Source organism: Quercus robur, chromosome 2 (assembly GCF_932294415.1).
Source record: "Quercus robur chromosome 2, dhQueRobu3.1, whole genome shotgun sequence".
In the NCBI taxonomy this organism is placed as follows: Eukaryota; Viridiplantae; Streptophyta; class Magnoliopsida; order Fagales; family Fagaceae; genus Quercus; species Quercus robur.
In genome coordinates, this window is record NC_065535.1 from 65,515,328 (window position 1) to 65,529,425 (window position 14,098).

At 37.7% G+C, this 14,098-nt stretch overlaps 1 protein-coding gene across 2 annotated transcripts in view; it reads left to right on the top strand.

The window, feature by feature from the left end:
- LOC126714522 (mitochondrial phosphate carrier protein 3, mitochondrial-like) overlaps window positions 1-13,385 on the top strand; it is a 31,145-nt gene extending 17,760 nt beyond the window's left edge. Inside the window, exons 1-6 of one of the 2 annotated variants that reach the window (XM_050414707.1) lie at window positions 7,653-8,193; window positions 11,082-11,443; window positions 11,529-11,572; window positions 12,442-12,656; window positions 12,742-12,866; window positions 12,954-13,385. In XM_050414707.1, the coding sequence (XP_050270664.1) occupies window positions 7,873-8,193; window positions 11,082-11,443; window positions 11,529-11,572; window positions 12,442-12,656; window positions 12,742-12,866; window positions 12,954-13,005 (1,119 nt within the window). In that variant the 5' untranslated portion in view covers window positions 7,653-7,872 and the 3' untranslated portion in view covers window positions 13,006-13,385. Of the gene's footprint in view, window positions 1-7,652; window positions 8,194-11,081; window positions 11,444-11,528; window positions 11,573-12,441; window positions 12,657-12,741; window positions 12,867-12,953 lie in introns of those variants that run through there. The other variant, XM_050414709.1, reaches the window with a different exon arrangement.
- The last annotated feature ends 713 nt before the right edge of the window (window positions 13,386-14,098 follow it).

The following is a 14,098-nucleotide window of genomic DNA, read 5'->3' on the forward strand; positions in this document are numbered from 1 at the left end:
CCACAGCGCCGCACAACAGGTTTTCGGGGGTACCATTCTATTAAGCGGCCATAGCACTGGTATAATTCAAGCAAAACACAAATAGATATAAATTCATTCAACACATTGAAACGGAAAAAGAAAACGGACTACTAATTAAACAAATAAAGGCAATTGTTTAGCCACCACACCCCGGTGACGTGGGCAAATAAAACCAATAAATTAAAGCAATTGTTCAATCACCACATCCCGGTGACGTGGGCAAATAAAACCAATAAATTAAAGTAATTGTTCAATCACCACATCCCGGTGACATAGGCAAATAAAACCAATAAAATAAAAATAAGCTAGTAAATAAAAGTAAAATCAGCTGGGAGGTTGGGTCGGCGGTGGCACTTCCTGCTGGACGGTCAGGGGAAAAGGCTGGCCCTCACCGAGAAGCTCCTGCACAGTCGGGATGCTCGTGGCCTCCATTTCCTCGGGCTCGGCGTGAGAATCGATTTGCTCAACCAGCTCCCTCATACTGGCCGTCTCCTCCTCGTCAAAAGCAGCCGGGGCGTCCTGGACGGCAGGTACAGGGTTCGGAAATGGAATTTGGCCAGGGTCTCTCAGCGGCGAATCTTCAGGAACTCCCATTGCCTGAAGAGCGGCAAACCACCCGGCCTCGAAGCCCATATTCCGAGCCCGAGCCACCACCGGCTCTGCGGAATTCTCGGCATCGGCAAAACCTACGTCATACCACTTTTGTTCCGCGGCCGCCAAGCCTGCCCTGAGATCGGCTATCTCCTCGGCATTGGAAGTGTTAAGGCTGATGGCTTCGGCTAATTTGACTTCCGTCTCATTTTGCTTGGTCAGGAGCTCTGCATACCTTTTTTCGGCCAATGCCCTGAACTTCTCCGCAGCAGCAGCCTTCTTCTCAGCAGCCTCAGCAATTTTCAGCTTTTCCTTAGCCGTTTTCACTGCTGACTCCCGCGCCCCCTTCTCGCGCTCGTTTTCCTCATCAAGCTCCCGTGCCCGGGCAGCCACAATGTGAGCCAGTTGAGCGGCCTAGCAAGCACGGAGGTTAGCAAAGAAACAAAAGGAAATCTATATGGAGTAGATAGACAAAAGAATTACCGCAATGGCGTGCCACTCTAACCGGCACCCCACAGACTCCTCGGACCCATCCTCGAAAGCGTGCACGTCCTCGGGAAGTTGGAGAGCTTCAGCCAAAGTTTGGGCAATACGGCCGGCCTCGCCCTTATCCCACATCCGAACAGAGGCGGTTGAGGGCAATGGCTTGCCGTCCAGAAGAAACTTTGGCTCCCACGCTGGAGCCACTTGGGAGGAGGACGCGCCCCCCGTGCCAGCTTCGGTTGGCGGCTTGCGGATAATGATTCCACCTGTTGGTCGGGGAGGAGTCTGGACTGCGGCATCCCCCGGGCCCGTGGAAGGTTGCTCGGTTACTTTCTGCTTCTTACGGGCCCGTTCGGACTGTGAAGGGGAGGAGGCTGAGACGCTTGACCCCGACCCTGAGTAGGCGGGGGCTGGTTGGGCTGCCGGGCACCAGGCACGAACCGGTTGAGGGTCATGACTCTCCTTGCCACCATTCTTGCACCGGGTTGGATCGCTTCAGCTAGCAAGGCAGCCGCTTCTATCACTTGTTGTTGAGGCTCGGCGGGTGGATTCTCGGGATGGGGTTGCTCTTGGGCTTGGTCCCCTTGCTGTATGGCTTCGTGAGCTCTCTCCCTAAGGCGCTGAGATACCCGTTCCGCGGACTCATCTTGCAGGGGAGCTAGTTCGTCCGCGGCAGTGAACCGCCGACCAAATTCCCTCGCTTCCCCGGTTGTAAGCTTCGGCGGCAAAAAATTTACGTACCGGACGTCTATGTATGATAGCAGGGGGCTGTCAACTATCAGCGCCTGCTTGAAAGGCTGCCAAGTAGAATAAACCGGCTCCACTCCGAGGATCAAGTGTGAGGCCCGGAGTTGTCCGTCCTAATGCACGTATATCTCGGAACGGATGACGAAGTTTAAATCCCTGGTGTGGACGGCTCTGAGGTCCTGAACAAACACTTTGCCGTCTGCAAAAGAACAGGTGACGCATTAGCCTTTAACAATAAAAAATTCGTACTCCAATAAGAAGAAAAGAAGAGGCGGTGGAAAGCAATTATATGAAGGGGATGGTACGAACCCACTTCACGCCGTGTAAGGGGGCAAGGGATCTCCCCGGCAAACCAATTGCCGCGCACCCTGACGAATTCCCCGGCGGAGTTCCTGTTCGAATCGGGTAGGCACGATATCAGCCGTACCCGAGCATCCCTTGTCTTTAGGTAATAATTGGTGGATTTGCTCCCACAGAGGCTGTACATTTGGTTAATATCATGGTGGTCTAACTGTAAGTTAAAGGTGTGGTTCAACTTACTGACACAACTAACTACCCGGTAAAAATTGGGGGGAAGCTGGTCAGGGCACAACCCATAGTAAGTGAGTGTGCTTATCAAGAGGGGATCTACGGGGAACCTGACCCCACCTTCTAAAATGGACATCAAAGGAAAGAAGGCTGTACCCTGCCCTCGGTGGAGTTCCATATCACTCTCATGGCAGTAAGCCACGTCCACGTCATCGGGAATACTAAATTTACTCCTAAAGGTGGCCAAAGCAGCCGGGGATTCTAGAAGGTAAGAGTAACCCATCTATAAAGCCTAAAACTACAAAAGTGAGTTCAAAGAAACAAAGCTGAAGGAACAGGAAGGGGAAGAAAGACTTACTTTGGGTTTTAAGGAGGAAAAGAACACTGAGCAAGCAAGCGCACAGAAATGTGGTCGGCAGAGAGTAAGCACTAAAGATCAGAGGCGAAGGAAAAATGGAATGGTGTTCAGAGAGGGACTATTTATAAAGCCAAAAAGAAGTGGGGGGGAGAAGAAACGTTTATTCAAGCAATAAATGGGCACAATTTACGAGCGACCCAGCGACTGCCAAACGTAACCGATTCGCGCGCCGCTTCGGTCCACGAATCGTCAGGCAATAATGACGACTGCGCCTGGCGCCTCGAGACGACGCGTCTTTTGAGAATATTAGTAAAAAGTAACAGTCATAAGTCCCAGACAAGAAGGTTCCCGAGGTCAAGAGGCCCAAACAGCTCCTTGATTCTTCTCGGCGACCGAGTATGAATCAAGGAGGGGCTATTGTATGGCACCGAAATCCTAGGCCCACACAGGCCCTGGGCCCAGTCCCATACAGGCCCTGGGCCCAATCCCACACAGGCCCTGGGCCGAGTCCCATACCAGCCTTGGGCAAAGGTCCAGCAGAAAGGTCCAGTTGTCCTGCGCCCTTCTTGGAGCTTCCTTCATGTACGAACAAGCGTAGGGTATTGAATTCCGAGAGGTGATCGGACAAACGTTCCCGGTCAAATATACGAACTGTTCCCGGGAAATTGTGATATTCCCAGGGAACTGAGTTGCCGAACATAGTCGGTCAAGATGGAGCCAAGTTCCAAGATCATAAATGCTGCACCGCCCTTTCACCTAAACATCCACTTCAATCAGATAATATTGGACCTCCAGTAGCACTAACGGTGGCTGTAATCATAATCTCCCCACTAACCTTAGCTATAAATAGAAGAAAGTTGGGAGAAGAAGAGGTTCAGAAAAATTGAGAGAAAACAGTCAAGGAGAGAGTATCAACTGAGTGTTACTTTGAGTCTCTCTGCTGAGAACGACCCATTGTAGGAAATCCTTAAGCCCACTACAAATAAATTGTGAGTCCAAGTGACCTAAGGCCCAGAAGTCTTGTACTTGGTTCCTACAGTAGGTATGGTTTCCTTTAACTCTAAATATAGGGAGTTGAATATTCAATGGCTAGACTTGTTCCACATTTGCAGGAAAGAATTGTGCTTGAAATTACTTTAGTTGCTAATAGGATAATAGGCATCACTTTATAAAACCTACTATCAATATATTAAAAGAAAAAGGACTTCTAGGCATATGTTTGACCTGTCAATTTCCATCTATTCTTGTATTAACGGAGAAGATGACTTATAATTGTTATTAGGGTCCGGTTAATGTGTGCCCTTAGGGCACACTTTAATCATTCATTTTGGGAAAAATTTTATGAGAAATTGAAAAAACTATCAAAACAGTGAATTACTTTTTCATTTTTCCATAAAAAGTTTTATAAAATGGATTATTAATATATGTTCTAAGGGTGCACATTAGTAAATCCCTTGTTATTATATTGGAGTAAGAATGATGCATATAGCCTTTTTGTTTTCCCCTATTTTCATCGTCAGATATAGTCTTTGACCTTTCAGCTACTAGTAGGTTGAGATGCCTTCTTAAAACAAGAAATTTCCAACAAAGAAAATATCTAGATATTTCTTATACCCTTTCCAATGACATCAAAATAATGCTTTCATTGTCTTTCTATATTAGCAAAGAAAATGTCCACTAACTAGGAATGAAATTGGGTAGTAGTGAGGGAAAAGAAATTTGAGCAAAACTAGGCCCTACATATAGTTTGAATTATAATGTAGTCTCAGTACCGCAATCAAAGTGACATAGAGAATCTAACATCTCCGTAGGCTTTAATATTGATAGATTAAACTATTTAAGTGTGAAAACTGATTTTAAGTGGGAAATTCGTGTATTGATGAACCTATTTTTGGTGTTGCTACGTTCTAATTCTATTGATTTAATGTGACTCAAGGGTGGTTGATTTCATATTTTTGCAAATAAGAGATAAGTGGTGTTTACTAATTTTAAGGGTTTTCTCAAAATAGTGTTGATTATCAAACTATTCTCGAATCAAGAAATATGTTGATATTCTATATATATATATATATATATATTTATTTATTTTATAAATACTTGATGCGCACATTGACTATTCGTTTTATGAAAAAGTTGTGGGACAACCTTAATTTATTTAAACTTGTATGTATGAATATATCTTTATATTTTTTAGAATTATGAATGGATTATTTTTGTGAGGATATTGAATATGTTTTGAAAACCTATGGCAATTCGTGATTAAAAGCTCAATATTATATTTAGTCCTTAGCAAGAGACAATCATATTGCAGCTAGTCTTTAGCAAGGGACGATCTCAGGAAAGGGGACAGTGCACATTTGATAGCTCCTTAGTAAGGGAGTATACTATTGAAGATCCAAAAAGGAAGCTCCTTAGCAAAAGAGTGCACATTTAGGTTCCGAAGGAGTTATCCTTAAGAAAAGGGATGAAAATGAGGTTCTAGTCCTAAAAGAGGACAAACACAACCCTGTCAACGGGGCGTAAACATTGACCACAAAAAAATCCTAGGAAATTATTTATATGATGGTATTGATATATGTATTATGATAGCTCACAATATAAAGATATTATATATATATATATATATATATATGAAGTATTTGATGATAAAATATTGATGAGTTACAAGTTATGAATTTGTTGTAAGAATTATTTATTTGAAAGGTTTGTTCCCATATCCCAATGTTAGTAAATTCCACTTATTGAGTTATCTCACCCCCTTTTATTTCCCTTTACAGATACATTAGAGGGATTATTGGAGTAGAGATTCTTGAAAGACAACTGTTATGAATTATTTTGTAGAACTAAGGATTTTATTATTATTTTTATGGCATTAAATATTATACTGGAAAATTATTTTGAGGATGTTTTATCTTTGGTAGATTAGAGCTCTAAAATTTGTGATGAGATTTTAGGTTACTGGTTGCTTTTATTTAATATTTTTTATGAATTACTTAGATTGAATAGGCTTTTATTGTTTATGATTTTGGGCCGTTATAGCTTACCTATTGGATTTGTTGTGAAATTATTATGAAAATATTGTGAATGTAGTATTACTCTTATTTTTGTTAAATCCAAATTTTTGTAATTCTAAAGGCAGAATGTTTAACATTTTTATTAAGGTGCTCATAATCAGTTAATTTAACATATAATTTTTTTTTACAAATATATATATATACAAATTTTTGCAAGTCCGAGTAGTTCTATGAGTAGCCTGACTTGCATATGGAGCTGCCGCTGAGCTACAAGTACCCAAAACTATATTTAAAAATATATCAAGAGAAGTGAAAAGGCTTTTAGGTAAAAATATACATTTGTGCTGTGGTTTTGTGAAGTTATCCTAAGTTCGGTAAAAATTATTCTCTCTCTCGACCTTGATATATAGAATATGAGTTCAAATTTTCCACTCCCACTTAAACAAAAAAAAAAAAAAAAAAAAATAATAATAATAATAATAAACAAATCTGCTCGTACTATCCCCATATTTAGGACCTTTTACTTTTCAATTCTCTTTTGATGGACTATTACTTTTCAATCCTCTATTTATGACCTATTACTTTTCAATTCTTACAATATAAAAACATATATATTTCATGATCAACTCAATTCTTACGACCTTCTAAGAAAAAACTCAATTCTTACAAGCAATCTAAGTTTAACAACTATGCTATCATTGACCATTTGCTAGGCATGTATATATATAACGAAAAATATAAAGTTCATGCCAGAGATTATTCCTTATTCGTCAACTTAGGGTCTGTTTAGGATCCACTTATTTTGTTGAAATTGAAAACTTTTTACTAAAAGTACTATAAATAAAGGTAAAAGTTAGTTGAAATAGTATAATGACATCATAAATAATAGCAAAAATAAACTGAATAGTAAAATAAGTTAGCAAAATTAATCATGCCAAATGAACACTTAATGTAACATGAGTTATGTAACCCATTATATGATTATCAAAAAAAAGTTATGATTATTAAAAAAATTTGATTGCAAGTTGCGACTATATGACTTTGACTATATGATTATCAAAGTTGTTCTACTTTCCAATTCTATTGTCCAAAGAATAAACTTTCAAATTATGATGATAAAAATAATATTTCTTGCACTATGTTAATTTACATCCTGTACATCATATTTTAGTTTAACAAAACTATATATTTTGAAAATCAAATTGTTAGATGGTATGTTTTTTGTGTTCTTAATATATATGCCAAATTTGATTCAAATTGGATATTAATTATTATTTGATTTATAAAAGTATTTTTTATGCATAATTTAAGACTAAAAAATTCTAAAATTTAAATTTTTAATTGTTAAATTTTACAAATCAACAATTAAATTAAATTTTTTTTATTATACCTTTTATACTTGAAAAATATTTAAAAAACGTAATTTGTAAGTGGATTAGTCAAAATTATCATTAAAAAAGAGATATAAAGAGAGTTAAGGACGGAGTTAGGACGTGGAGTTAGAGGCAAAAGTATAAAAAAAAAAAAAAATTGAAACTCCAAATAAACAGTCATATAATAAACCATCAACAAAGAAAAATACATAAAATTATTATTTTTTAAGATATTACAATTTAATTATTTATGAAAACGGAATCATCTTAATATATTATATGTGTGAGGTCTATTAGACACTAACTAATAGACAAAAACACTAAAACACAAAACTACACAAAATATCACAAAACATCATGCTATTGCCAAAAGGCAAAACTACCCCAAAAAAAATTACAAAACAACAATGGCAATAAGAGTTTTTTTTTTTTTTTTGAGAAAGAATGGCAATAAGAGTAGATTGTTACGTGCGGTGTTGGATTGATCAGACAACTTTTTCATTTATAAAAGAATATAAATTATGAGCAAAAGAAAAAAATAGGTGATTTTCAATCCTTTATTGACCTATCAAGTCAATTCTTACAGTTTCTCAAAAAAAAAAAAAACTCAATTCTTACAAGTCTCTCTTACTCTTTCTCCGATGGCTCTCTCTGATGGCTATTACTTTTCAATTCTTACAATATAAAACATATATATGTATGTATGTATGTATCATGATCAACTCAATTCTTACAAATCTCTCTTACTCTTTCTCCGATGGCTCTCTCTGACAAATCTTCGCGTCAGTCTCTGATCCCAAGCTTCCTCTACTCCTCTTCCTCCACTCTCTCCACCTCACACAAATCCTTTGGTCTTGACAGAACCATGCTCGGTGCTGCTGCGCCAGCAGCACCAAGCTCCAACAACGGCGTCTCGTCTCCGACCAGGAACTTCGTCGTTCCGGCACCGAGCGAGCCTGGCAAGATCGAGATGTACTCGCCGGCCTTCTTCGCCGCCTGTGGCGTCAGCGGTGGTCTCAGCACTGGTCCCACTCACATGGCCGTCACTCCTCTCGATCTCGTCAAGTGCAATATGCAGGTCCGATTCTTCTACATCCCTCACTCTCTTCCATTTCCAGCTTCTTTTTCTTCGATTTCTTTGCCCTCGTTTGGAGGAGGGAATGGTTTTTTTTTTGAGAAGAAATATCTCGCAATATTATTAAAAAAGATTTAAGTAACGGCAAAATATCCGGAAGAACATACTCCGTTCAAACCGATAATGGAAATAAGATCTCGCTCTCCCTGAAAGCATGGACCTGCTTCGACGCCAGGACCAAGTCCTAAGGGGCGGCTATGTCCATCTTTGACTTTATTGGTTTATTATTAAGGATCGTTTAAAATTTTCTAAATAGCCTCGTTGTTTGATTTGAGTAAAATGGATTAATTGTGATTAATTTTTTTTAGTTTTATTATTGGTAATTTTTGTTTTAGATTAGTTTTTTTAATTTATATATTTTGTTTTAGATTTTATCTATTTTTTTTTTTATTGTCTTAAAAAAGGTGAAAAATGTTAAAATAATAAATTTTTTTTAAATTAATAATGTGATGAACAATTATTAATAAATAAAAATGATACAAATGTATGAATTAATAAAAATTTACTTATAACACTATTCTCAAAATAATTGATGACATTATAAAAAAAAAAAGAAAAAGAAAAAGAAATAAGGTGTAATTTTATTAAATAAAATTACTAAAATTAGTTCGTATTAATATATTAATATTTTTTTATTAAAAAAAAAACTAGGTGGGGGCATTGCCCCTATGCCATGTTCAGCTCCGTCTATGGAGAGAAGGAATAGGCCCTTAGCGAACCCGCAATATACTTAAATTTCGCAGTGGGCGAGAGATGACCTCCCCCTTCAGAAAAAGCTTTGAAAACCGCTTCTGAAAAGATTGCCTGATCGAAGCCAAGCTCCGATGCGAATTGGGCTAAACTCTCCACCCCTTCCACGGATGAGGGCATTGTAATTTTCTCTGAAAGCCCGGCCCGGCCAACACTGTCCGCTTGCTATCTCTGATCGACTACGCCCAGTCCAGCTTCCAGTGACTCTTCAAACATTGCTCCCTCATAGTTTTCTTTCACAACATCTCTAGCTGGTGGATTCCAAGTAGTTCGTGATGGCTTCTGCGGTTTAGGCCCGACTCTGGAATTCTGAGAGCAGAGCTGAAGCAGCTTCGAACACCTTCCGAGTTGGGAGGCTCTGTTCATTACATCGGAGCTTGTTCCTTCTGAACCAAATTGACCACGCCACCACTGCAAATAGTTCCAGTTTCCTCTTCTGCAGATTTTTCTTTGTTGGGAGTGCCTCGGAACAAGCACGCCGCATGAAGGTTTTCACCTTGCATGGCGTATCCATCTTCCATATTTGATTCTAGAATTTCTTCGATGCTTCATTACCTGAACTGGTTGCCCTCTCTCTCTATCATCCAACTCACTGAGAACTTGATACCCCGTTTTGACAGAGTAACGTCCCTATTTTTCTCTTGGTCACACTAGCATATCCTCCTGCACAGTCGTACATAATGGAAGAGCTAAAATCTTCTAGGCCACCGAAAGGATAAAACAGAGTTCCAACTAGTGATGAATTCCAGATCAGACAAAGGAGCATCCTCTGGGAGTACACCACCCGGAGAAACTATCTTGGATGCTAAGTTCCCAGGCAATTAACCAACAATCTTTGTAGATGCGGACATTTTTTTCATCTCCAATCCTTCACCTCATCCCATTCTCAAACACCTTACGAGCCTTTAGAATACTCTGCCAGGCATAAGATCCGGGTTGATAGGGAATGGAATTAGATTTAATGAATTTTTTACTAAAACTCTCAAAATACTCCTATATATTCAATCCCTTATTTTAAAATAAAGATCTAAAACTAATATTGTCATAAAATGATTATATTCATTTTCCTTTATGTTACTTCTAAATAAAGTTACTTACATTTCATTCATTTTTATTTATTTCTATTTTCTTTATTTTAAAGGATTCAAATAAGGACACTTGATTCCATTTCATTCATTTTCCTTGCTTAAATACATTCCATACATTTCTATTCCCTTAAGATAATTCCATTCCATTTTATTCCCTCATGAACTCCCAAATGAAGCTTTAGTGTTTTACCTAACATTTCTCTACTTAGATTAGATTTGTGTGTATCAATATTTATCTTTGAGTGTTTACATCGTGTTAAAGCTTTTCTCCATTTTCATAGATTTGAGATTTCATTTTCATGTTCTAATTTCTTTGGATAGACCACTACTGAGGTAGGGCATTATTGATTTGTTTTCCGAAATTCCTTTCATGGAAAATTTTTGATTTCCTTATGGAAAAATTTTCAGATCTGTGAATAGAGTTTGCAATTGGATTTTTTTTTTCTCAATTTAGTTCATATTCTTAGCTCCTAAATTAATTATCTAAGATTTTATCTATGTTGATATTGTACTCAGTAACTCAGTTATTTATAGTTAACAGTGTTAGATTTCAAGACGATTTTCTTTGTGGAATGTATTAATATTCCAATTACTTTGTTTCTTGGTCCTAATAATGAACCTCGATGGGTCATATCATATCATGTGCTCTTCTTAAAGAATAAACCTTAGTATTAGCTGTAAGTTGATATTTCGTTTCGACTTCGTTTGAATTGTGGTAAGAATAATATGTAGAACATGGGCCATACTTTATTTGTTTCCTCAAATATCACCTAACATGAATGAAATCCATTGCCAATGACCTTTGGGTGTTGGGTGAGGCTGAATTCGGGGTTCAAAATTTTCCATCCCCTCAGATGCGAGAGTATGTTTAGTCTTACTAATGGGATAATTTGACATAGCGTTTATGTTAATCTTTCAACAATCAAGAGGTGGTTGTCTAATATGATGTGCACAGGAATGGGATTCAATTAACATTGAAATTTTTGGTTTCAGATTGACCCTGCAAAGTACAAAAGCATCTCATCTGGTTTTGGAGTGTTGTATAAGGACCAGGGTTTCAAAGGCTTCTTCAGGGGTTGGGTACCAACCTTGCTTGGTTACAGTGCTCAGGGTGCCTGCAAGTATGGATTCTATGAGTTCTTTAAGTACTACTACTCTGACCTTGCTGGACCTGAGAATGCAGCCAAGTACAAGACCTTGATCTATCTTGCTGGTTCTGCATCTGCTGAGGTCATTGCTGATGTTGCACTTTGCCCTTTCGAGGCAGTGAAGGTCCGGGTTCAAACACAGCCTGGTTTTGCTAGAGGTCTATCAGATGGGCTTCCTAAATTTGTTAAATCTGAAGGCTATGGAGGGTATGCAAATCAATGTGATTCTTTAAATATATACGACCTTTTATGCTATTGAAGTATTTCTAACTGATTTTTCCAATCATTGCAGGCTATACAAGGGACTGGTTCCTCTCTGGGGACGTCAGATTCCATGTAAGTTGGGGTGGGGGGAGAATTCGAGTGTTAATACTCTGTTACTAACAAAAAAAAATGCAATCCAGTGGTTTTGGAGCACCAAAAAACAATATACAAATAAATAAAAGTAACATAATTTCAAATGCTAGAACATACCCCTCAAAATTGCACAACAAGATTAATGTTTTAAGATGAATCTCTATTGTACCATATTTGTTTTCATTTTTATTAGTAATAAATTTCTTCAAAGAAAATTGCATTATGGTGAATACTATGTTCATTTTCTGTTTTTCAAGAGGCTGTCAAGAATGTAATCCACATTAATAGTCCTGAACATGTGATTATATTGTGAGTACCTGTTTTCACCTCCATTTAAGTTACATTAGTTCTCATTCTTCAATTTTGAACATCTATTGTAGAGGCAAAATGAAGTCTATGCTCCCTTCATCCCATGAAATAGTCCACATTTCCATGGTTTTAAAAATTGGAACGGTCAAAGAACTGAAAATGGGTCCGGTTATCTGTTTTTACCAGTTGAATAGCCAGGTTTATCGGACTGGTTCCATGTTCGGTTCCTGGTTCAACTGGCCAATCCGGTCCGGTTTTTAAAACAATGCACATTTCCCTTTTCTAATGTTTGGATGATGTCCTTTGGCTTCATCTCTTGCGATTTTTAATGAAATTGTTTACCTATAAAAGAAAAATCTCTCTCTAAATTTGTTCAATGGTGCTATATCTATTAATTGACTTCAAACACGTACTGTAACTTTCTCCAGGATTTGATAAAAGAATATAGCAAGTGCTCAGTTCCCTTTAAGTTATTGTTTATGCCTTCTTATCTTCATAAATTTTCACTCAGTTTTGAAAGATCATGTTCATTCTTGCAGACACAATGATGAAGTTTGCATCTTTTGAGACAATTGTGGAGATTATCTATAAGCATGTCATCCCCACACCGAAGGACCAGTGTAGCAATACTCTACAGCTTGGTGTGAGTTTTGCTGGTGGATATGTGGCTGGTGTATTCTGTGCCCTTGTGTCTCACCCTGCTGACAATCTTGTTTCTTTCCTGAACAATGCCAAGGGGGCAACTGTTAGTGATGTGAGTGGTTCTCCTTAGCATGGTTCCCATTTGCCTTTCTACTTCTTTACAATCTCTTTGACCCTACGTGTTTTGGTTTGTTCAGGCCGTGAATAAGCTAGGTGTTATGGGTCTCTTTACCCGTGGGCTTCCTCTCCGTATTGTCATGATTGGAACTCTTACAGGAGCTCAGTGGGGACTCTATGATTCCTGCAAAGTTCTTATGGGATTGTAAGTCCATCTTATAGCTGTTTTGAGTAAATATGATTTTTCATGTTATTGAGTTTAATTGCTAATGGGATTTGGTTTTATCTTCAGGCCTACAACTGGTGGTATTGCTCCTCCTGCTACTGAGCTTGCAGAGGCTTAGAATTTCAGATGATCAGCACAACTTTTTTTCATTTTGTTGAACGTAGGAAAGATAATTATTGGGTTTAAATAAACAATAGGATTGTTGAAGTTGCTTGGTGGATGGCTCCAAATCTAGGCCAGGGGCGTAGCCAAGATTTTTTACATAGGGGGTTGATTTTCGACAACGATGATTATCATCGTTGTATGAATAGTCTATATTTTTAAGTTGATATGGACCTTCTTTGAGATAAGCTCGTCGGACTTCATCTTGTTTTGTTGATAGGAAATTCACATATTTGTTTACGTGATCCTAGATCACGATCTATCTCTTCAGATTGAATTCTTGAACATTTGGAGGGGTGTTCATTAGGCATTGAAGTATCAACATTTATTTCTACAGCCACAAGTGTTCTAAATTCTGAATTGCTAACATCTTTTTTCTGAAAGAATGTATCAATTGTTTTTCGTTTGCTCATAATTCTTTTAGCTTTAAGAATATGACTTAAAAATTAACTTGAAAAGAACTTAAAAAATAAAATCTTAATTAGAAAATTTTACTTAATTATATGGATGTTATTCATACTCAAGAAAAAAACAAAATTTTCACTATAATTTAAACAGTCAACGACATCATTCCTATTATTAAAATTTTCCTGTATTAATTTTTTTTTTTTTAATTAAGAATAACCCCTCAAACAAAAGCAAAAATGAAACAAACAAAAGCAAAAATTAAACACACAAGTACACAACATATACCAAACAATTTAACAACACTCAATGCCACATGATATCTAACTAATCAAAAATAGGTAATTAAAAAAAAAAAAAAATTTACCTTAGAAACTTTTTCTTTACAAAGTGCAAAGATGGGTGTGGGTCGTGTGGGTGTGGCAATGCCTAGTAGATCTTCCCTTCAAGACTCATGACAAACAACCTTTCCATGCCTTCAATCATATATTTCTCTAAAAATCTATGAAAAATTAAAGAGCATGTGAATATTTAAGTGTAGATAGTTGAGAAAAAAGAAAAAAAGAAAAAAAAAGAGGACACTAAAAAGAGATGAAGGTGTAGTGTTGAAGAAAGAAAAGAAAATTGAAAACTCACTGGTCTAA